The sequence below is a fragment of the Moschus berezovskii genome, chromosome 25 (assembly GCF_049115385.1).
Source record: "Moschus berezovskii isolate FMDL1 chromosome 25, NW_MosBer_1.0, whole genome shotgun sequence".
Lineage (NCBI taxonomy): Eukaryota > Metazoa > Chordata > Mammalia > Artiodactyla > Moschidae > Moschus > Moschus berezovskii.
In genome coordinates, this window is record NC_142484.1 from 24,737,663 (window position 1) to 24,761,689 (window position 24,027).

The 24,027-nt window shown below is 40.0% G+C and overlaps 1 protein-coding gene across 1 annotated transcript in view; it reads left to right on the top strand.

Annotated features, from left to right (window-relative positions):
* The first annotated feature begins 422 nt into the window (after positions 1 to 422).
* The window catches only part of NELL1 (neural EGFL like 1), a 964,969-nt gene continuing 941,364 nt past the window's right edge, over positions 423 to 24,027 (top strand). Inside the window, exon 1 of the mRNA XM_055416043.2 lies at positions 423 to 573. Within this exon, the coding sequence (XP_055272018.2) occupies positions 423 to 573 (151 nt within the window). The remainder of the gene's footprint in view (positions 574 to 24,027) is intronic.

Genomic DNA, 24,027 nt, shown 5'->3' on the forward strand with positions numbered 1-24,027 from the left:
TAAACTGATATGAGGCTGTGTATAGTCTTTACTTGTACCAATTAGAAGGAAATACCATACCTTTTGCTTTAGAAATACTATGTTTGGTTATGGGGTGCTGATGTAGACTTTGTTGAAGGTGTTACATAAAATGAGCATATGGGCCAAATTAGCTTCCCATCCGATGATCCATTCTGAGTTCTGAAATATATTTGGCCCTGAGGGTTTTGCATAAGGGATTATCAATCTGTAGTGGGGATGGGAAAGGGACGGAGAAACCACAGTATCAGTGGGATGATGGAGCAAAGAGTTGCCTTCCTTTTCCATCTAGGAAAAGAGCACCTCCAAGCACTCATCACTGGCTTCTTTGTAGTCCCTGCCACTCCTGTCCTCTGTCACTTCAGTTCTATGTAGTTTCAAGCAAGTCTGCATTTTCAAACAAGATGGCTCTCTGTTCTTTTTCAGTGGTGGGCTTTGGGATAGATCCGGACCTTCAGTTGGATATCATCACTGAGCTCGACCTTGTGAATACCACCCTTGGGGTCACGCAGGTGTCTGGACTGCACAACACCAGCAAAGCATTTTTATTTCAAGGTAAAGGCATCTCTCTCCTTTGCATGGGGGCAGGACTTGGGGAGGAACTTGGGATCTGCCTGGGGCGTGTTCCTCTGGAGTGTATTTGTTGGACGATCATCTCTGCTACTTCTCCTATGTTATCGCCATGAGGAATGTTCAGAGATGCTGAGGGTGCTTAGATATTTGAGGACTGTTCTGAGGGTCGAAGTGGGGCAGGAGTGGTCATGGTGAAGGAATATTTGGCTTGGCAGCGATATATATCCCAGGGGATTTTGGTGGGGGATCTGGAGTGGAATGAATTTGTAAAGTCCTTGAAAGCCACTGACCAGTCATATTTTTTTCCACAGGATATTTTTTCTACTGTTATCCATAGGTCTACCTATATCTATTAATGCATCTATTCCTATTCTCCTATCTGCATCTCTCATTAATCAGTGGGCCATGCACACAGAGGATATTTTATGGCTGCAGTGTCTTAGGGGTACAGATGTTACGTTTTGCCCTCTATAAATCTTACTACAATTTGTTAAATTGTTCAACAAGCATTCATCAGGGCAGTATAGTGCGCTTCTTAAAAGCCTGGGCTCTGGAGCCTGACTGCTTAGGATCAGATTCCAACCCTATCATTTACTGACTTTGTGGCATTGGACAGTTCCATAGCCTGACTCTGCCTATGTCCTCATCTGAAATAATAGTACCTGCATCATGGGACTGTTACAGTGATTGAGGGACGAATCCATTAGAGTGGTTCAAACAGTGCCTGATGACTTAGTAAATCCCCGGGAAATACTAACTGTTATTATGGAACCCCTACTGTGTACCAGGCACCATGCTAATGGTAGGATTATTAATAAGAGTAAATAAATAGAGTGAGGGAAACAGTCATTACACAAGTAATTATTGACTTCCAATGGCTATACTTATCTTGAGGGAGATGTATAGGTTGCCAAATAAGAGTATACAGGAAGCTCTGATTTAATGGGTGTGGGAAGATGGTAGTGGTCAGGGAAAGGCTACGCTGAAAAAGTGATGTGTCAGCAGGAGTGTGGAAAATGAATAGAAAGCCTGGTGTAGGAAGAGGTGGAGGCTCAGAACCTGGGCAGTAATGGTGTGTATGAACGTCTCAAGGCAAAAACCAACAGAAAGACATTTAGCATGGCTAAAAGGTGGTGAGCGGCTGGAGAGGTAGGTGGGGACTAGGTCACGCTGGGCCCTATAGGCAGAACTGACATTTAGCTGATGTCCATGGGCTTGGTGTGCTGATGCTTTATGGCCAGTATCCATTCTGATAGGTGGGAGGCCACGTACTTGTTAACTATTGCAAATATTACCCGTGCCCTTGTTAGTTTTCTGCTTTACTTTCCCATCAGTGGGGGCCTTTGATGAGTTGAAGCAGGGGAGTGATCTGATCAGATAAAGCAGTCAGACAGCCTGGATAGTCCTATACAAAAATGCCTGGCAGGCTTCTTTGAACCAAGCCTTTTGTGAAGATAACAAAAGGATTATTTTAGAATGACTGAACCAACATTATAGGGTGATATATATATCCTGTGCAGAGAACTTTAGTCTTGTTAATAATATGCAGCACATCTACAGATCCTGTATAATATATAACAAAGCTACAGATATGTTCATTTCCACTCACTCTTAGGAATCAGTGAAGCAAATAGATTGGGCATGCTTAGGAGCAGACGGACTGGGTTAGTTTTCTCTGCATTGTGCAGGATCTGTTCACTTACTATTGAGAGACCATCCCACTCTTGATTTGAGAGGTGCTGCTGACACTTTGTCAACAGAGTTGTTATGGAAGCCTGGCTCATATCTACACTTCATGAAAGCAATAGTCTTTCTATCTAAATACCCCTACATCCCTTCAGCCAAGTATTGTGCATGGTACATAGTAGGTGACAAGGAAACACTTTGAACTTCATTAAAATTTCCTCTGTCCAATGTGTTCTTTGAAAGCCTTGCTGCCTGCTTTATGAGTCCAGTCATTACTCACTTATTTATTCCCTAGGCTAGATCTCTGCTCTCTAATTTGTGTGTTCTCTGCTTCTGGGATGTCTGCCATGCTCCAACAACAGGGAGAGATTTTCAGCTTCTTTGGTGGGAAGAATAACTGTCATGGGAGTTTGACTGAGGAGGACTTCACTAATAAGGGCCCTTGTGATTGCATTACTTGGATAATCCAGGGTAATCTCTCCATCTCAGGATCTGTAATCTGTAAAGTCCATTTGGCATGTAAGGTAACATTTCATATATTTTGGCAATCAGGACATTGACATTTTTAGGAAACTATTATTCTGGTTACCACAACGTCTGCCCACTGGCCCCTCCAAATTCATGTCTACTGCACATGATGAATCAATTAACCCCATCCCAGTATCTCCCAAGGTCTTAATCCATTATAACATCAGCTCAAAGTCTAAAATCTCATCCACTCATCAGTTGAAAAATTTCTGGTCTCACTGTCTAAATAATCTAAATCAGATATGAGTGGGACTCTGAGTATTTGCTGTTTTAGAGCAAAATATTTCTTTATCTGTGGATCTGTGAAACTAGAAAAAAGTAATCTGCTTCAAAAATATGATAGTGTGGCAGGCATAGGATTCCATTTACAGAAGTTCCTGTCCAAAAGGGAAGAGAGGAAAGAAAAAAGGGGTCACTGGTCCCAAGAAAATTTGAAATCCAGCAGGACAAACCCTACTGGGTGTTAGGGCCTGAGGGTCATCCTCTGTGGTCCTTGGCTCTGCCTTCTAAGTTTATGGCTTGTTTCTATGAATCATTCTTTGTCATGAAAAGTAGCACATGTTTGTAGTTTGATAGTTTTTTTAAAATTTACTTTAAAATATTTGGCTGTACTTGGTCTTAGTTCTGGCATGGAAGATCTGGTTCTCTGACCAGGGTTTGAACCTGGGCCCCCAGCATTGGGAGCGTGGAGTCTTAGCCACTGGACCACCAAAGAAGTCCCTATAGTTGTATAGTTTTATCAACCTATTTCTTGCCTATAGAATTTGGGGAGTCCATCAGCCTTATTTCATTTCATCTTCTTTCTGTTCCCTTCAGTCCTAGGTGGCAGTGTTTCTCTGGTATAACATTCTCAAAAACTTGAAGGGTTTCCTGTCCATGAGACAAAAGCCTACTTTACAGATCTTTTCAAGCAATTCCATCTCTGTTATATTTCTGACTTCTACTGGAATGGCTGAGGGGATCCCTGAATTACAATTCTGATCTCTTCAAAGCGCCCTCTGGTTGATTGAATATTCGGACCGTTTTGATCTTTCAGAAGTACTAGCAAAAAGTGGTTCAGCCACATCCTTCCAGAGCAGACTTTCCTGACAGTGAATTTCCTAATTTCATTGTCTGTTCAATCTGGATAGGCTGGGAATTTTCTATATGATCAGTCCTGGTTCCTTTTTGCTAAACAACTCTTCACTTAATCTCTCTTTTTCCTCTTGCTTTTTTCTGTATGCAGTAAAGAGAAACCACGCTACACCTTCAACACTGGAAATCAGAAGTGAAAAACAGACTTTAAAGGGCTAAAATCAATGTGTTGGCTGAGCTGTGTTCCCTGTATAGCCACTCTAGGCTATCAGTTTGTTGTTTTTCCAGCTTCCAGCAGCTGCTATGTTCCTTAACTTGTGGGTGCATCACTTCAACCCCTGCCTCTATTTCACATTTCTTTTTTTCTGTTTCTGTCACGTTTTCTTCTCTTGTACTGACTCTTCTGCTCCTTTTTTTTTTTCCCTCTTAAAAGGACCCTTGTGGGTCCTTTGTCCCTATATTGGGCCCACCTGGATAATCTAGGATAATTTCTTCATTTTAAGATTCATAACTCTGTCACATTTGCAAAGGCTTATGCTGTGTAAAGTAATGTATTTATAGGCTTTTGGGATTAAGATGTAGAGATCTTTTAAGGGTAGGGATATAATTTTGTCTACCATAGGATGACTACTCACTGTTGGACAGAAATATGAGCAATAGGATATTTCCAGAATACTACAGATAAGTCCTTCCTTCGAGTGCATCATTGTCCAACAGAAATATAAGTGAGTCATATCTGTGATTTCAGTTTTTGTAGTAGCCATATGAAATATGTAAAAGTCAAGTGGAATTGATTTTAGCTATACAATTATTTAACCCAACATATGAAAAATATTATCATTTCAATGTATGGTCAATACAAAAAATTGTTAATGAGATATTTTACATTTTTTCAAAGTAAAAAATCTCATCTATAATTTATACTTACAGTATACAGTAGATTTGCCAAGTTATTCCATACATAATTTTAAGTGTCATTCAAAAATTTAACAGCTTTGTTAAGATGTAATTGGGTTATAATAAACTGTGCATATTCAAACTGTACAGTTTGTTAATTTTGATATGAGAAAACACAGTGAAACTGTCAACACAATCAAGATAATGAACATAGCTATCACCCCTCAAAGTTTCCTCTTTTTAAAATAATCCCTCCTTTCTGTATTTCAGCCTCTACCCTCAGGTAACTACTAATCTGTTTTCTGTCAATATACAGTAGTTTGCATTTTCTAGAAATTTTATTTGAATAGAATTGTACAGTGTCTACTCATTTTGGGAGGATCTAAATTCTTTCACCTATCAGTTATTTCAAGACTTGTAATAACATGTAAAGTGCTTTTCTTATATCCAGTATGTATAGAAGGGTCTTTTTTTTTTTTAAAACCAGTATGTCAATCTCTGTTCATCAAGGTTAGTTAAGCCATTTATATTAATGTGATTATTGACATGTGGTTTAGTTGCCAAGTCGTGTCTGACTCTTGCGATCCAATGGACTGTAGCCTGCCAGGCTCCTCTGTCCATGAGATTGTCCAGGCAAGAATACTGGAGGGGGTTGCCATTTCCTTCTCCAGGGGATCTTCCTGACCTAGGGATTGAACCTGGGTCTGCTGCATTGCAGGCAGATTCTTTACCAACTGAGCTACAAGTGAAGTCTGATTATTGATATGGTCATACTTGAATCTATGTTTTTGTTATTTGTTTTCTCCCTGTCTATTCTTTATTTCTTCCCCCCTCCTCTTTCTGGCTTCTTTTAGATTAATTGAAAATTTTTAATGATTGCTTTTTAAATCTCTTTTCTTGGTTTACTCTTTGTTTCATTATTTTAGTGTTGTCTTAGGGTTTATAGTATACATCTTTAAATGATGACAGTGTACCTTCAGGTGATACAATTTAATGTGTATAATAAGAATATTTTGATAGTATACTTCCCTCCCCTGACAGTGTATTATTGTTGTTCTACATTTTACCTTATGTTATAAAGTCTATACTACATTGTTATTATTTTTATTAGTCAATTCTCTTTTGAACATATTTAGATAAGAAAATCAATCACATATTAACTCACATATTTAGTTACTATTTTCTGTGTTCTTCAGTCTCTTGCATGGATTCTTATTTCAATCTGGTTTCATTTTTATCCTGCCTAAAGGACTTTGTTCAACATTTCTTATAGTGCAGATAATGAATTCTTTCAGGTTTTGTATGTCTGAAGAAGTCTTAATTTTTTAAAACTCTTTTTTTCTGGGTGTGGAATCTTGGGCTGGCAGTTTTCTTTCTTTCTGTCCTTTAAAGATGTTGATCCACTGTCGTCTCACTTGTACTGTTTCCAGTGAGAAATCTGTCGTCATCCTATCTTTATTCCTCTGTAGGTATGTTCCTTGCTTTTACGACTTTCTCTTATCCCTAAATTTAAGCAATTTGATAATGATGTACATTGGTCTGATTTGCTTCGTGTTTCTTGTGTGTGGGACCTGTTGACACTCATCACATTTAGGAAAAAAATGAGTTTCATATCTTCAAATATGTTTCGTGTTTCTTTCTCTTTACTTTCCGGACTCCAATTATGTGTATGTTGGGCTGCTTAAAGCTGCTCCGTAGCTCACTGATATTCTGTTCATTTTGAAACTTCCTCCTCTCTCCTCTCTGTGTATCATTCGTGGCAGCTCCTATTACTCTGCCTTAAAGAACCGTTCTTCTGTATCGGCTGCTCTTAGTATCATTCTGTTGTTTGTTTTTTTAATGTCATGTGTTGTAGTTTCATCTCCATAAGTTCAGTTTGACTCTTTAAAAAAATTTCCATTCTTTATCCAACTCTTTGAATAGATGGAATGCAGTTATCATCAGTCCTGGGATGGTTCTGATTAATTTTTCTCTTCACTACTGCTTCCTTGTATCCTAGGTAATTTTTGATTAATGCCAGACATTGTGAATTTTGCCTTGTTTAGTACTTGATAAATCTTTTTGCATTTTTATAAATATTCTTGAGTTTTGCTCTAGGACACAGTTATTAAAAAATGGTTTTATTCTTTTGGATCCATTTTTTATTTTGACTGAGAGAGAGTTGATGTACAATATTATGTAAGTTTTGGGTGTACAGTGTAGTCCTTCAAGAATTTTGAAGGTTATGGATCCTACTTTTAAGATCTATTAGATGACTCAGAGCAGTGCTAGTGAATAGTTTAGAATGAATTATTTTCCATCACTGAGGTAAGGCCTTCTGGGTGCCCCATGAATCACGGGGTTTTCCAGTTCTAGCGGTGAGAGTAGGTACTGTTCTCCGCCTTATGTGTATGCTGGGCACTGTTTCCTCTTGGGTATTTTGCTCTGTCCTTGGGTGGTTTTCTCACATGCATGCATTGATCAGTAGTCTGTTGAGAGAGTTCTTTATTTTTCTCTCTGCTGTTTGTCTCTCGCATATGCTGTCCTGTGAAATCTAGGTGCCTTGGTCTCCCCACACTCCCACCTTCTTCATCTCAATGCAGGGAGACTCCTGGGCTTTGCCTGCATTTCTTCTCCCTGTGACGCAGCTTGGAGACTCAGAGCAGTAAGCCTGTGTAATTGTAGGATTCGTCTCTTTTGTTTTTCATCTCTCAAGGGGCACTGTCCTTCATTGCCTGATGTCCAGTGTCTGCTGTTTCATTGAATATTCATTTAAAATGCAAATTCAAACTAATTCAAATTTCATAAAGTTAAAAATTCATTTTCTATGCCACACTAGTCATATTTCAGGTGCTCCATTGCCATATTGGCTTGGGGTTACTGTATTGGACAGTGCAGGTCTAGAGAGGCTCAGGGATTTTAGTATTTCACCATAGTTCAGTTAATATGATCAAATCAAGAAGTCCTTCTTTCAAGTTTAATAAGTAATAGTAAGTAACAAATTACTTAAGCTCTCTACTTCAAAGTATCCCCATTTGCTCAGCGATAAACTGGGGTAATAATAGTACTTACTATGTATGATTATTAGAGAAGGCAATGGCACCCCACTCCAGTACTCTTGCCTGGAAAATCCCATGGATGGTGGAGCCTGGTAGGTTTCAGTCCATGGGGTCACTAAGAGTAGGATGAAATATATTAATACACATAGAGCATTAGAACTGTACTTGGTCCATGGCAAGCTCTGGTTAAATGTTAGTGCATGCATTTGTAAGCAATAGGGTATAACTTTGGTCTTCTTATCTTACGTGTATTATCCGTCTTGTGTGCTATGAATGTCAAATTTTAACCTGCAGGGGTAAATTGGGATAGTGAGTAAAGCAGAGGATTGTGTAGGGGATAGATTAGGTCTCAGCACTTTCTATGTATAAATTTATTTTACCTCACTGACGCATAAAGGAAGTATTATCATTCGTAAATGGATGTACCTAGAGTCAGTACTTAGGGGGATCAGTGGATATGTCTTTTAATATCTTCTAGCTTCAGTTTCCTCATCTGAAAATGGGATTGATTATATAAATTAAATAATAATATATGAGAAAGTACTTTGAAGAATATAAAGTGTAGCTGATGCTGCCCAAGTGGGAATTAAGCCAGAGCCACAGAGGCGTGGAAACATGGCGGCTGGAGCTGGGGGCACCACCCTGGTTGTTCTGGGACTGCAGTTTGTTCTGTTCCCCTCTGCCAGCCAATCCTCTTCCCAGGAAGTGGGTTTCCCCACCGACTGAGACAGGTTGTCTTGCGGAAGTGAAAAACACAAGCTCTTATATATAGAATGGATAAACAATCAGGTGCTACTATATAGCATAGGGAACAATATTCAATATCCTGTAATAAACCGTGGAAAAGAATGTGAAAAAGAATATATATATGTGTAACTGGGTCACTCTACTGTATACCAGAAACCAAAATAATGTTGTAAATCAATCATACTTCAATAAAATAAAAAAAGAGAAAAGAGAAATATATAAAGTAAAAAAAAAAAATTCATTCTTCTTTCCTTCATTTTTATTTCTTCTATTTCACTATCCTAAGTCCAACTCTGAATTGATGTGTATTGAGGGAATGAAAACCTTCATGTCAATGCTAGCCTCTTAATAATAATGTTGATAAATTTAAGTAGAAAGTTTCGGTAACTGGAAGCACTCCTATCCATACCAGCTCCAAAGCCTCATAGGATTTGTTTTGTAACTACTCAGCTTTTTAAGGTTATTTTTGTCACTGCTGTCCTTGTGGAATGCAAAGACTTGAATAAGATTTTTATCGTCTTTTTACCGGAAACAAATCATATTTTAATAGATAAGGATTGGGGCTAGGGGCAGGGAGAATGAATGGCTATATGTAAGACTGTCACTGATCTTCTCTAGGCTGAAAAACATCCTGAAAACCAGCATCCGAGCTTCAAAAATCATTCTAGAATACCTTTGCTTTGCTTTGAGTAGGACTGAGAGAAGCTTTGGTTGAGTTTGAGATTGTACTTCTCCCTGACTGACAGCATCTTAGTGTTGAGTAGTTGGGGGATGTGTCTGTGTATTGGTGTTTCATTTATAAAAGTGAATTAGAATAAAAAAAAAAGTGAATTAGAATGTGCATGAGTGCAGATTCTTTAATGTGTTAGTTTTTTTTTTTTTTGCTGTCAGGAAAGTGCTGCCTTGTAGGAGTTCTACTTTTAGAAGAATTTCTAAAGAAAAAGTGGTATCTTATTTTATGTGACAAAAAAGAACAAAGGCTGATAAGAGATACTCTGAGGAAAAGACTGAGGCTTTTAGGACCTGTTTGCAGTCTGTGCTTTGAGCTAGATGTTGAGGAAGACAGAGAGGAATAAGCTGATCCTGGCTGCAATGAGCGTGCTCTCTAGAAGGCAAACACAGCATGTCATCAGACACTCTAATGCAGAGGAGAAGAGAACAGGCTTGCAGTGGGGTGTGGATAAAGTGTGTTGAAGAGAGAAATTTTCTCTTACTGCCTCACTTGGGGAAGGCTCCCTGGGGGACGTGGTACCTGAGCCAGACCTCAAAAGATGGTTAGGAAGTAGCTATGTGTTTTCAGTTTCGTAGAAGCACTGCTGCTGCTGCTGCTGTGTCGCTTCAGTTGTGTCCAACTCTGTGCAACCCCATAGATGACAGCCTACCAGGCTCCCCCGTCCCTGGGATTCTCCAGACAAAAACACTGGAGTGGGTTGCCATTTCCTTCTCCAATGCATGAAAGTGAAAAGGGAAAGTGAAGTTGCCCAGTCGTGTCCGACTCGTAGCGACCCCATGGACTGCAGCCTACCAGGCTCCTCCACCCATGGGATTTTCGTAGAAGCACTACCTGTGTGTAATTATTTTTATAAGATGTGCTTGAAGTTTGAGCCATAGCTCCTAATACTTAGAAAATTTGAGTAATGAAGTTACCCAAAGGGCTGGTTTAATGCTGATCTTCTAAATTTCCTGCACCCACTAAATTGTTTTTTCTGTTGATTGGATGCGCCTAGTTGCTAATTACCTCTGGGAACATTTGCAAGTGAACTTCACTTTGAGTGGAATGATTTAGTATAACTTTGCATTTCATCAGTTAGTGGAGTGATTCAATCCACATACTAGCATCTCCCAAATACAGGTATTTTTGCTCTTGCAAAAAAATAAAAATAAAAACCAAACAAAAACCCCTCTAGTAAGCTGTGGGAGTGGGGTGGGTTTTCAAATTCCTCTCTGGGGCAAATTAACACCTGCACTGGCATATTCTGGAAAATCATTCAATGGCTCTGTGATTTAATGGATATCATAGAGCAAATAAATTCTGTATTTATTTCCTAAATCTACATATTTCTAACATCTGCACTAAAATCTATTTTCTCACTCACGTTCCTTTTCGTATTAAATTGTACCTTAAGGAAGGAGATGGAGAGAGATAGCAGAGAATGCAAAAAGATAAGAAATCTTTTAGAAACTATTAAGTATAAAAGCCAATTCTGTGATAACAAGTTGATCTTGGGCCAGTTACCTTTTGGAATTTGCTTTTTTTTTGGACATTTTGAGGAATGATGGTAGTGTCTACGATACAAGATATTTTAAAAGGTTAATTTAGATAAAACCAATTTATTGTAAGCCAAAAAAAGAAATGGAAATGTTAGTATTACTATTGAGTATTTATTCAGGAAATATACTTTTTAAGTTAGTTAAATATTTAGCGGGTATCTGCTAGGTATTAGATGGGCTTCCCTGGTGTCTCAGTGGTAAAGAACCTGCCTGCTAAGCAGGAGACACAGGTTTGTTCCTTGGGTTGGGAAGATCCCTTGGAGAAACAAATGGCGACCCACTCCAGTATTCTTGCCTGGGAAATCCCATGGACAGAGGATCCTAGTGAGCTACAGTCCACAGGGTTGCAAGAGTCAGACGTGACTTAACAACTAAACAGAAGCAGCAGCAACAGCAGGAACTGTGTATTAGGCATTCTTTCAAACACGAGGAATACAGCAGTGAGCAAATCAGAAAAAGTCTGACTCTTGAGGATAAACAGATAATAAGCAAATAAGTAGAAAGTAAGTTTAGATAACTTTAAACAATTCATGTATTTATAGTCAGGAAAGTATTTCTATTTCATTTTCTCTCAAGGAGTATGTATTTGCAGTTATCTACTTACTTAATTCTTAATAAGGATGGACGAGTATTGTCTGACCTGAATTTTTTAAAGGAAGGATTACCTCAGTTCCTAAAATTTATTTGCCTTTTAGTCCTTCCACTGACATTCCTATATATGTACTGTTTTCATGACCATTATAGAGATGAGGAAACAGACCTAGAGAGTTCCAGTAACTGACATTAGCTGTAGTGACATAGGATTTGAATTCAGTAGTCTACACGTGCAGAGTTTGTATCTTAGCCCCAGACATGTGGCTGTTTTTCCCTACCTCATGATGGTGGGAAAGACAAAATAAATGCAATATGATTGAGATCTTGCTTCTTAGAAGAGACACAGAAGAATAATTTGCCAACATATCTTTCAGCAGTTATTTTAAATCACCCAGGACAGATGGTTATTTTGTAAATTAATGAATTTCATTTAATAGAGTTTTTAATAATTCCTTCACTTGGAAGGTTCTACGGAATATCTGGAGATGACTACCTGGTAATCTGTTTGGCTGCCTGAAGAGAACATGCAAGAATATTAGAATTAACCATGAAGCTACACTTTACTCTGTGGCCTTTTGGCCAGGGCTTTCTAGAGAAAGCATTTTGGGGGAATTAGCTGTGCCTTGATTGCTGTGCCCTTTGATGAATGCTGTGATTCTTACTTGGGGTTTATTTTAACGTATTGGGTCCAAATTCTTTTCTGTGGGAACAGATCTCCAAAATTAGGATGTAAATCAGTGGAGAAAATATGATTCAATATGCAAATATTTTATTTAAATACAATTTTTCATGGGTGAAGCCAGTGTATGAAGTGAGCCAAGATGTTCTGGTACACTAATCTGGCTCAGCCCTCATGCTTACAGCCTGTGAGAAAATAAAGGCACACACACCATCTGTCTACATGTGGTCGCGGAGCACGCATGGGACCTTGAGCCTGGAGACCCAGGGTCTAGCTTGACTCTTTCACTGTTGACTCCTGGGTCTATCCCTTAACTCCTCTGGGCCTCAGGTCTTTAAAGTCGTAGAATATTAGTTTAAAAAGGAATTATTTTGTGAAAGAAAAGAAAACTATGGTTAAGCACAAAGCAAGAATATGGTAGCTGTTTCCTGCTGCTACTACTGCTGCTAAGTCACTTCAGTTGTGTCCGACTCTGTGCAACCCCATAGACGGAAGCCCATCTCCGAGCTGTTTCCTAGAATCAGCAAATGTTAATATTTTGCCATGTTGCTTAGAATGTTACAAACATTACAGACTAAGTTGAAGTTCCTGTATTCCGCTCCCTGTTCCCTTCCTCTTCTCAACTTCCTAAAGGCCATCACTAACATGGTTGATGAATATGTCCATTTGCATATGTATCAGTGTGTGTCTGTGAGTGCACACTTGTATATTACCACATTTATGCCTTTGTATGTGTCAGTCTACAAAATATATAACACAGAGGGCATATGTGTAGGGGCTAAATGTACAGTCTTTGGAGCCAGATGGCCTAGACTTAAATCCCAGATCTGATTTAAAAAAAGAAATTATTTGGCTGTGCTGCACAAGATCTCCAATCTTCATTGTGGCATGTGGAATCTTTAGTTGTAGCCTCTAAACATTTAGTTGCGGCATGTGGAATCTAGTTCCCTGACCAGGGATTGAACCCGGTGCCCCTGCATTGGGAGTATGGGGTCTTAGCCAAGACCACCAGGAAAGTGGCCAGATCTGACTCTTACTAGCTGTGTCACCTTGGGGGAAGTTCTTTAACTTCTCTGTGCCTCATTTTGCCCACGTGTAATATGGGGATAATAAAGCATCTATAGATGCTTTATTGTCCTGTGGATTGACTTGACTCATGTAATGTTTTAGGATATTATTGGGCATATAGTAAACATTTGTAGATATTAGTAGTTGTTGCTTTGTGTGGTTTAAGACATTATCTAAATGGCATCGCACAGCATGGATCTTTCCGAAACTTACGTTACTCACCATTATTCTCTTGAGGACATATAGATCTAGTTCATTAGTTCGAACTTGTACATAACCCCATAGTGTATTCATTAATTTGCCTGTTGATGGAAACTTGGCTTGACTCAGATTTCTGACAGATAATACTTCGTGGTACGTCTTTGTGCAGGCTTCCTTGCCCGTGGTTCTTAAATTCTTGAAATACATATCTCACTGTAGAGAAGATTCATTAAGGGAATCCATGATTACCCAATAATCCATTAGTTCAGTCCTGTGGTTGGTTGCCTAGTGATGGAAATAGCATTACATTGTGAGGCAACTTGTATTATTTTTGGAGTACTCTGTTAGAAATAATTTAAAGGAAGACAGGTTTAGTTTAATACAACGCCCTTCCATTGATCCTATCTAAATCACAGTAGTGACATTGGCTACCTCTTGGTTCCTTGACTACCCCAAGATATTTCCTGACCGGTGCTGTCATTCCTGCTTGGCTTCTGCCTGGAAGACCTCCTTATAGCCGCACTTTTTTTTTTTCCTGGCTCTTATGGTTAAATGTCCCTTCCTCAAGGAGGCCTTCCCTGACCATCTTAGCTTTGAGGGTCCCCCATTTTATCAGTCACCACTTCCTGGTGTTTAGTCTTTCAGCATGATCTCATAAGTTGAAAGTATGTATGTATATATATAGTTTCCTGTATATGTTTTTGTCCTCCAGTAGATCATAAGGTAATTCCGTGACTCCTCTTCTTTTGTTTTCCATCCTAAATCAATCATCTAGCATACTACTTGGCACTTAGAGTTGGTACTTAAGGAAGAGTTGTTCAGGTGATGAATAAAGAAATGATTTTTAAAAATGTTTTCTAATTGTGGTAAAAGTCGCATAATATAAAACATACTATTTTAACCATTTTTAACTGTACATTTCAGTGCCACTAAGTACATCCGTATTGTTTTACAACTCTAATCATCATTATCTGTCTCCTGAATTTTTCACCTTCCTAAACTGAAACTTTGTCCCCATCAAATACTCACTCCCCATTCCCCCTACCACTCCCTGTACCAACCCTGGCATCTGCTGATGTACTTTGTGACTCTCTGAATTTGACTATTACCTTGATAGTATATTAAAAAGCAGAGACATTACTTTGCCAACCAAGGTCCGTCTAGTCAAGGCAATGGTTTTTCCCGTGGTCATGTATGGATGTGAGAGTTGGACTGTGAAGAAGGCTGACCGCCGAAGAATCGATGCTTTTGAACTGTGGTGTTGGAGAAGACTCTTGAGAGTCCCTTGTACTGCAAGGAGATCCAACCAGTCCATTCTGGAGGAGATCAGTCCTGGATGTTCATTGGAGGGACTGATGCTAAAGCTGAAACTGCAATACTTTGGCCACCTCATGCGACGAGTTGACTCACTGGAAAAGACTCTGATGCTGGGAAAGGTTGGGGGCGGGAGGAGAAGGGGACGACGGAGAATGAGATGGCTGGATGGCATCACCGACTCTGTGGACATGAGTTTGAGTGAACTCCGGGAGTTGGTGATGGACAGGGAGGCCTGGCGTGCTGTGATTCATGGGGTCGCGGAGAGTCGGACACGACTGAGCGACTGAACTGAACTGAACTGAACTGAGGTGTTTCATATAAGTGGAATCAAACAGTATCTGTTTGCACTAACGTATATTGGAATACATTTTTAAGGTTAACTTTAAAGAAATGATTTAACGAAGCACTATGACCGCAGAGAAAAAGTCTGAATCCCTTTCTCAGGAGATAGCCTCCTGGATATTTGCAGACAGCTTTCAAGGTCTCCCTCCCTTCCTTTCTCTGGGGTTAACATTTCTGGTTACTTCAGCAGTTCTTGATGGGCATCATTTTGAATTCCCCATCATTTTCTCTCATTCAACTACCTGTCTAGTTGTCTGTGCTCCTAATGATGTTTGATGTCTTGAATTAAACTTGGTGCTTTCAATCTGGTCTGGCCAGGACACAGCAGAGCATCCCCTTCTGGTTCAAATTTATATTCAAGTTTATATCAAGTTTCTATGGCTGCAGCCCCATTACAGAATTAATTCATCGTAAATTATTATGGACCAAGACCCCACAGAGGTTTGTTTGTTGTTTCACTTTCTACAGCTAAGCTTTGACTTTTCCCTTGTTGAGCTTATGTAGTTGGATTTTTGGATCTGTGTTTATGTCCTTATGTTCATTACCATTAAATTTCATTACTATCTATAAAGGGAAAGTGTTGGATTAAACCACCAAGGTCACTTGCGTCTCTTAAAGATGGATTGGTTGTTCCAGACATCACTGTCCAATAGAACTTTCTGTAGTGAGGCAGATGCTCTGTATTGATGCTGTCCAATAGGATAGCCACAAGCCACATGTGGCTACTCATATCATTTGGATTGTGGCTAGTGTAACTGAGAGATTTAAAATTTCATTTACTTTTTTTTGCTTCTGCAATATTTATTTTATTTTTTTAGGTATACTTCAATTTTATTTTTATTTAATTTTTAAAATTATATATATATATATTTAATTTTAATTAGAGGTGAATTACTTTACAGTATTGTATTGGTTTTGCCATACATTGACATAATCTGCCCCAGAGGTAAGCATTTAAAATTTAAATTTAAGTAGCCACATGTGGCTACTGGTTACTGTATTGGACCGAGCAGTTCTAGAGAAAAAGTTTCAAAATTTGAAAAGATGGAACGGTATGGATAACATTTATGGAGAAACCAACATGGAATCACAGGGCCTGTTCACCTACTCAGTGTTCTTTTGTTTTATTTAATAAAGTTCTTTCATTTTTTACTGAGCATCAGCAAAGTGCCAGGCATAGTACTAGGTGCTGGAGATAGAGCTTTGAAAAAGGTAGTTGTGACCCCTGCTGACAAGGAACTTCCTGTCTGGTGCAGTGTTCCCAGCCTGGATTTCATATTAGAATTGCTTGGGGAACTTTAAAAAAATTCAGATGATGAGGACCTACCTTTAAGAGATTATGATTTATTTCATTGAACGTGAGGCCTACATTAGACTTTGTTCTTGTGGTTCAGTTGCTAAGGCATGTCTGACATCTTGCAACCCCATGGACTGCAGCACGCCAGGCTTCCCTGTCCTTCACCATCTCCTGGAGTTCGCTCAAACTCATGTCCACTGAGACAGTGATGCCATCCAACATCTCATCTTCTGTCGTCTCCTTCTCCTCCTGCCCTCAATCTTTCCCAGTGAACTTGCTCTTTGCATCAGGTGGCCGAAGTATTGAAGCTTTAGCTTCAGCATCAGTCTTTCCAGTTAATATTCAGGGTTGATTTCCTTTAGGATTGATTGGTTTGATCTTGCTGTCCATGGGTCTCTCAAGAGTCTTCGCCAGCACCACAATTTGAGAGCATCAGTTCTTTGGTGCTCAGCCATCTTTATGGTCCAAGTGTCACATCCATACATGACTATTGGAAAAACCATAGCTTTGACCATATGGACCTTTGTTGACAAAGTGATGTCTCTGCTTGTCATAGATTTTCTTCCAAGGGGTAAGTGTCTTAATTTTGTGGCTGCAGTCACCATCTGCAGTGATTTTGGAGTCCAAGAAAAATCTGTCACTGTTTCCACTTTTTTCCATCTATCTGCCATAAAGTGATGGGACCAGATGCCATGATCTTAGTTTTCTGAATGTTGAGTTTTAAGCCAGCTTTCACCCTCATCAAGAGACTTTTTAGTTTCTTTACACTTTCTGTGATCAGAGTAGCATATCTGAGGTTGTTGATATTTCTCCCAGCAATCTTGATTTCAGCTTGTGATTCATCCATTCCAGCATTTTGCATGATGTACTCTACATATAAGTTAAATAAACAGGGTGACACTATACAACCTTGACAAACTCCTTTCCTAATTTTGAGCCAGTTCGCTGTTCCATGTCTGGTTCTAACTGCTACTTCTTGTCCTCCATACAGCTTTCTCAGGAGACAGGTAAGATGGTCTGGTATTCCCATCTCTTTAAGAGTTTTCTACAGTTTGTTATGATCCACACAAAGGCTTTAGCGTGGTCAATGAAGCAGAAGTAGATGTTTTTCTGGAATTCTCTTGCTTTTGCTGTAATCCAGTGGATGTTGGCAATTTGATCTCTGTTTCCCCTGCCTTTTCTAAATCCAGCTTGTACATCTGGAAGTTTTCTGTTAACATGTTGTTGAAGTCTAGCTTGAAGGATTTTGAGCATTATCTTGCTAGCATGTGAAATGAGTACAATTGTGCGATAGGTTGAACATTCTTTGGCATTGCCTTCCTTTGGGGTTGGAATGAAAACTGACCTTTTCCAGTCCTGTGGCCACTGCTGAGTTTTCCGAATTTGCTGACATTGAGTGCAGCACTTTCACAGCATCATCTTTTAGGATTTGAAATAACTCAAGTGGAATTACATCACACCCACTTGTTTGTGGTAACACTTCTTAAGGCCCACTTGACTTTACACTCCAGGATGTCTGGCTGTAGGTGAGTGACCACACCATCATGGTAATTGGGTCATTAAGATCTTTTTTGTAAAGTTCTTCTGTGTAGTCTTGCCACCTCTTCTTAACATCTACTTTTTTTAGATTCTTGCTGTTTCTGTCCTTTAATGTGTCCATCTTTGCATGAAATGTCCCCTTGGTATCTCGGTATCACCAATTTTCTTGAAGAGAGCTCTAGTCTTTCCCATTCTGTTTCTTTGCATTGTTCACTGATGAAGGCTTTCTTATCTTTCCTTGCTATTCTCTGAAACTCTGCATTCAGTTGGGTATATCTTTCCTTTTCTCCTTTACCTTTCTCTTTTCTTCTTTTCTCAGTTATTTGTAAGGCCTCCTCAGACAAGCATTTTCCTTGTTGCATTTCTTTTCCATGGGGATGGTTTGGGTCGCTGCCTCCTGTACAATGTTGTGAACCTCCGTCCATAGTTCCTTAGACACTCTGTCTATCAGATCTAATCCCTTGAATCTATTTCTCACTTCTACTGTATAATCATCAGGGATTTGATTTAGGTCATACATGAATGTCTCGTGGTTTTCCCTACTTTCTTCCATTAAAGCCTGAATTTTATAATAAGGAGTTCATGATCTGAGCCACAGTCAGCTCCTGGTCTTATTTTTGCTGACTGTATAGAGCTTCTCCCAGAGAAGGCAATGGCAACCCACTCCAGTGTTCTTGCCTGGAGAATCCCAGGGATGGCAGAGTCTGGTGGGCTGCCATCTATGGGGTCTCCCAGAGTTGGACACAACTGAAGTGACTTAGCAGCAGCAGCAGCAGCATAGAGCTTCTCCATTTTCGGCTGCAAAGAATATAATCAATCTGATTTCACTGTTGACCATCTGATGATGTCTATGTGTAGAGTTGTCTCTTGTGTTGTTGGAATAGGGTGTCTGCTATGACCAGTGCGTTCTCTTGGCAAAACGCTGTTAGCCTTTGCCCTGCTTCATTTTGTACTCCAAGGCCAAACTTGCCTGTCACTCCAGGTATTTCTTGATTTCCTACTTTTGCATTCCAGTCCTCTTTGATGGAAAGGACAGCTTTTTTGGGTGTTAATTCTAGAAGGTTTTGTAGGTCTTCATAGAACCATTCAACTTCAGCTTCTTCAGCATTACTGGTTGGGGCATAGACTCGGATTAATTACTGTGATATTGAATGGTTTGCCTTGGAAATGAACTGAAGTCATTCTGTCATTTTTGAGATTGCATCCAGGTACTGCATTTTGAACTATTCTGGAGTTGGAGAAGTCTCTTGAGAGTCCCTTGGGCTGCAAGGAGATCTAACCAGTCCATTCTAAAGGAGATCAGTCCTGGGTGTTCATTGGAAGGACTGATGCTAAAGCTGAAACTCCAGTACTTTGGCCATCTCATGCAAAGAGTTGACTCACTGGAAAAGACTCTGATGCTGGGAGGGATTGGGGGCAGGAGGAGAAGAGGATGACAGAGAATGAGATGGCTGGATGACATCACTGACTCAATGGACATGAGTTTGAGTGAACTCCGGGAGTTGGTGATGGACAGGGAGGCCTGGCGTGCTGTGATTCATGGGGTCGCAAAGAGTCGGACATGACTGAGCAACTGAACTGAACTAAACTGAAGGGATTCTTGCCCAAGTAGTAGATATAATGGTCATCTGAATTAAATTCACCTTTTCTGGTCCATTTTAGTTCACTGATTCCTAAAATGTCGATGTTCACTCTAGGCATCTTCTGCTTGAACACATCTAATTTACCTTGATTCATGGAGAAGGAAATGGCAACCCACTCCAGTGTTCTTGCCTGGAGAATCCCAGGGAAGGGGGAGCCTGGTGGGCTTCTGTCTATGGGGTCACACAGAGTCGGACACGACTGAAGTGACTTAGCAGCAGCAGCAGCAGCATGGACCTAATGTTTCAAGTTCCTATGCAATATTGTTCTTTATGACATCAAACTTTACTTTCACCACCAGACACATTCACAGCTGAGAATTTTTTCTACTTTGGCCCAGCCTCTTCATTCTTTCTGTAGTAATTTCTCTGCCCTTCCTATAGCATATTGCAAACCTACTAACCTACTAGATGGTGGGGCTCATCTTCGGTGTCATATCTTTTTGCCTTTTTATATTGTTCATGGGGTTCTCAAGGCAAGAACCTTTTCTAGTTCAGTTCAGTCACTCAGTCATGTCTGACTCTTTGTGACCCCATGGACTGCAGCATGCTAGGCCTCCCTGTCCATCACCAACTTCCAGAGTTTACTCAAACTCATGTTCATGGAGTCGGTGATGCCATCCAACCATCTCATCCTCTGTCGTCCCCTTCTCCTTCTGCCTTCAATCTTTCCCAGAATCAGGGTCTTTTCAAATGAGTCAGCTCTTTGCAACAGGTGGCCAAAGTATTGGAGTTTCAGCTTCAACATCAGTCCTTTCAATGAATATTCAGAATTGATTTCCTTTAGGATGGACTGGTTGGATCCTCTTGCAGTCCAAGGGACTGTCAAGAGTCTTCTCCAATACTACAGTTCAAAAGCATCAATTCTTTGGTGCTCAGCTTTCTTTATAGTCCAACTCTCACATGCATACATGACTACTGGAAAAACCATACCTTTGACTAGACAGACCTTTGTTGGCAAAGTAATGTCTCTGCTTTTTAATATGCTATCTAGTTTGGTCATAACTTTTCTTTCAAGAAGTAAATGTCTTTTAATTTCATGGGGACAGTCACCATCTGCAGTGAATTTGGACCCCCCCAAATAAAGTCTCCCACTGTTTCCACTGTTTCTCCATCTATTTGCATGAAGTGATTGGACTGGTTGCCATGATCTTTGTTTTCTGAATGTTGAGCTTTAAGCCAACTCTTTCACTTTCACCAAGAGGTTCTTTAGTTCTTTTTTGCTTTCTGCCATAAGGGTGGTGTCATCTGCATATCTGAGGTTACTGATATTTCTCCCGGCAATCTTGATTCCAGCTTGTGCTTCATCCAGCCCAGCGTTTCTCATGATGTACTCTGCATATAAGTTAAATAAGCATGGTGCCAATATACAGCCTTAACATACTCCTTTTCCTATTTGGAACCCTTCTCTAATAGACCATGTTTTTTTTGATGTTAGACTTTGGTCATCTTGTAAAAGCTCTAGGAGTGACTCTAATTGACTGTTCGGGTTAAGAATCTTTGGTCCAGGGGAAAATAACTGCCCTTCTTGGTAAATAGCTGGAGAGAGTCCTGTTTACAGTTACTTTTTTTTTGGGGGGGTTGTTGCTTCATGCATATTCTAAAGTCTTCTTCTTGATACTCTTTTGTGACCTGATCTTCCTTCCCCAAGAATAAAAGACTTCCTGAAACATGGTGGTCCATGGAATCAATTACCTGGTCTTATTTGTTGTGTTGTGGTGTCAAACCTGCAAACATATCTAGAAGATTATCTCTGAACTCCATCTCTCTCTCTCCTTTTTGGTCTGGGCCGGGTCTTAGCTGTGGCATGTGGGATTTAGTTCCCTACTCAGGAGTTGGGAGTGCAGAGTCTCAGCTACTGGACTACCAGGGAAGTCCTTGGACTCCCATTTCTTTAACAAATGTATTATTAGTCTTCAAACTAGGTTTCTTTGCCCAATGTTTTTGTCATCTCTTGCTTGCCCAGGTTTCCAGATTTTAGAACTCAATAGCTTAGAACTTAGTCCCCAAGAAATGAGAGGAGTGAGGAGCCAACTGTTCATGAGGTGGAAAGAATGTTGGCTTGGACTTTTTAAGCAGGAGGACATTTATGATTGTGTTACTCAATCTAGGCTGGATCTTACTGTGTCTCATAACGAGGGCTGGTTTCTCTCTCTGACCTTTTGTGGGACATCTGGGGCTTCTGGAACAAGCTGACAGAGCATTCTTTATGTAGAACATTGCTGGTTGTTGTGACAGAGGGAAAAAAGAACATGGCAAAGCATGAAGCTAACCTTTAAAGCTTTTCCGAGAAGTGTGTCATTTCTGCTCAAAGCAAGTTCCATGACAAAGCGAAGGGAAAGGCAGCAAATATTTGTGAATGACAATATAGTTTATTATAATCTTTCCTTCTCATGACAAATATGTGGGTCAATCTCCTTTCAACTCACAGAGCACACCCTTCCCCTGCCTCCCTCTTGGGAGATCATACAGAAAGTCCATCCAGTCATGATGGTCCTCTCAAACCCCAGGATTCTCTGGTAGACTTCACATCAGTGATTTATTTGTCCTATCTTGCTTCAGATACCATACACTAAAATTTCTGCTTCACATATGCCCAATATGTAATGTTAGAATAGGGCTGGAATAACTTAAATCAATACTTTTTCAGGGTTGGGGCCGGGGGAATGATAGATACACTATTATAGCAGTTTTGGGATTAGTGGGAGACATGTCTTGCCTTAGGGATTGGGCACGTTCTGTGGCTCCCGGAAGTGGATCCTGTCTGCTGTTTTCCATGGCTCTCTCTTTTTTTAAATTGGAGTATAATTGCTTTACAATGTTGTGTTAGTTTCTGCTGTATAACACAGTGAATCATCTGTATGTGTACATATATCCCTTCCCTCTTGGACCTCCCTCTCACGTCTCTAGGTCATCACAGAGCACTGAGCCGAGCTCCCTGTGTTATACAGCAGGTTCCCACTAGCTAAACAAACAACCCAATAGAAACATGGACGGAGGAACTAAACAGACATTTCTCCAAAGAAGACATTTAGGTGGCCAAGAAGATGCTCAACATCACTAATTATTAAAGAAATGCAAAGCAAAACTACAATGAGACATTACCTCATACCAGTCAGAATGGCCATCATCAAGAAATCTATGAAGAGTAAATGCTGAAGGGGGTGTGAAGAAAAAGGAACCCTCTTACCCTGTTGGTTGGAATGTAAATTGGTGCAGCCACAGTGGAAAACAGTAGGTTCCATGACTCTTGGTTTCACTATCTTGGGAGACTCTTCTTCCGTTATCCTATTTGGCAGCCAAAAGATTCCCTCATTCCACTTTCTTCCCATAGAAGGCTGGGGACCCACCTGTTGTTTTGTTTCCTAAATGGTCATGGTCTCATTTAAAGATAGTATGGCTCTTCAACTATGAAAGAAGAATAAAACTTAGTTACTTTTCTTATTCATTTAATTCCAGTCAGTTTTATGTACAAAGAGCCACATTCAAAAGTAATCTTCTTAACCTTGAACTTACCCGGTTTTCATGGGGAAAGAGCCAAACCCTTAGCCATTTTGTCCAGCTGAAGGGATTCACTGGAACTGCTTTAATTTGCTTGGATGGTTTATCAAGGGGTGAATGTCCAAATTCTTGCTGTGATCCTTGCCTCAAGGCTGAGTTTTGATTGGCTGCTCAAAGTATTTATCAGTTTCACCTTTTTTATTCTCTAGAGATGAGTAAAAATTGTCTCTTTCAATGATACAAGTCCTGGAATTTCTAGACTCTGTTCTCTTTCATTTTCATCTACAAGGTGGCCTTTTCTTTTCTCTATCATTCTGTATTAGTTAGTCAGTGTTGCTGTAACAAAGTACCACAGACTGAGTGGCTTCAACAACAGAAATGTAATGTCTCAGGATTCTGGAGGTTGCAAGTTCAAAATCAAGTTGTTGGCAGGCTGTGTTCCTCCTGAAGATAGTGAGGGAGTGATCTGTTCTAAGTCTCTCTTTTTGGCTTGTAGATGGTTGTCTTTGCTCTGTTTCTTCTCATCACATTATTTCTGCTCTATCTACATTTCTGTGTCTAAATTACCGTCCCCCCCTTTTTTTGTTTTTAATTTACTTATTTTAATTGGAGGCTAATTACTTTACATTATTTTATTGGTTTTGCCATACATTGACATGAATCCACCCCGGGTGTACATGTGTTCCCCATCTTGAACCCCCCTCCCGCCTCCCTCCCCATCCCATCCCTCTGGGTCATCCCAGTACACCAGCCCTGAGCAACCTGTATCATCATTGAACCTGGACTGGCGATTCATTTACCCCTTTTAAAAATTTTATTCATTTTTAAAAAATTAATTTATTTTAATTGGAGAATAATTACTTTACAATATTGTGATGGTTTTTTGCCATACATCAGCATGAATTGGCCACAGGTATACACATGTCCCCACCATCCTGAACTCCACCTCCCTCCCTACCCCATCCCTCTGGGTTGTCCCTAGGCACCCGCTTTGAGTGCCCTGCTTCATGCATCAAA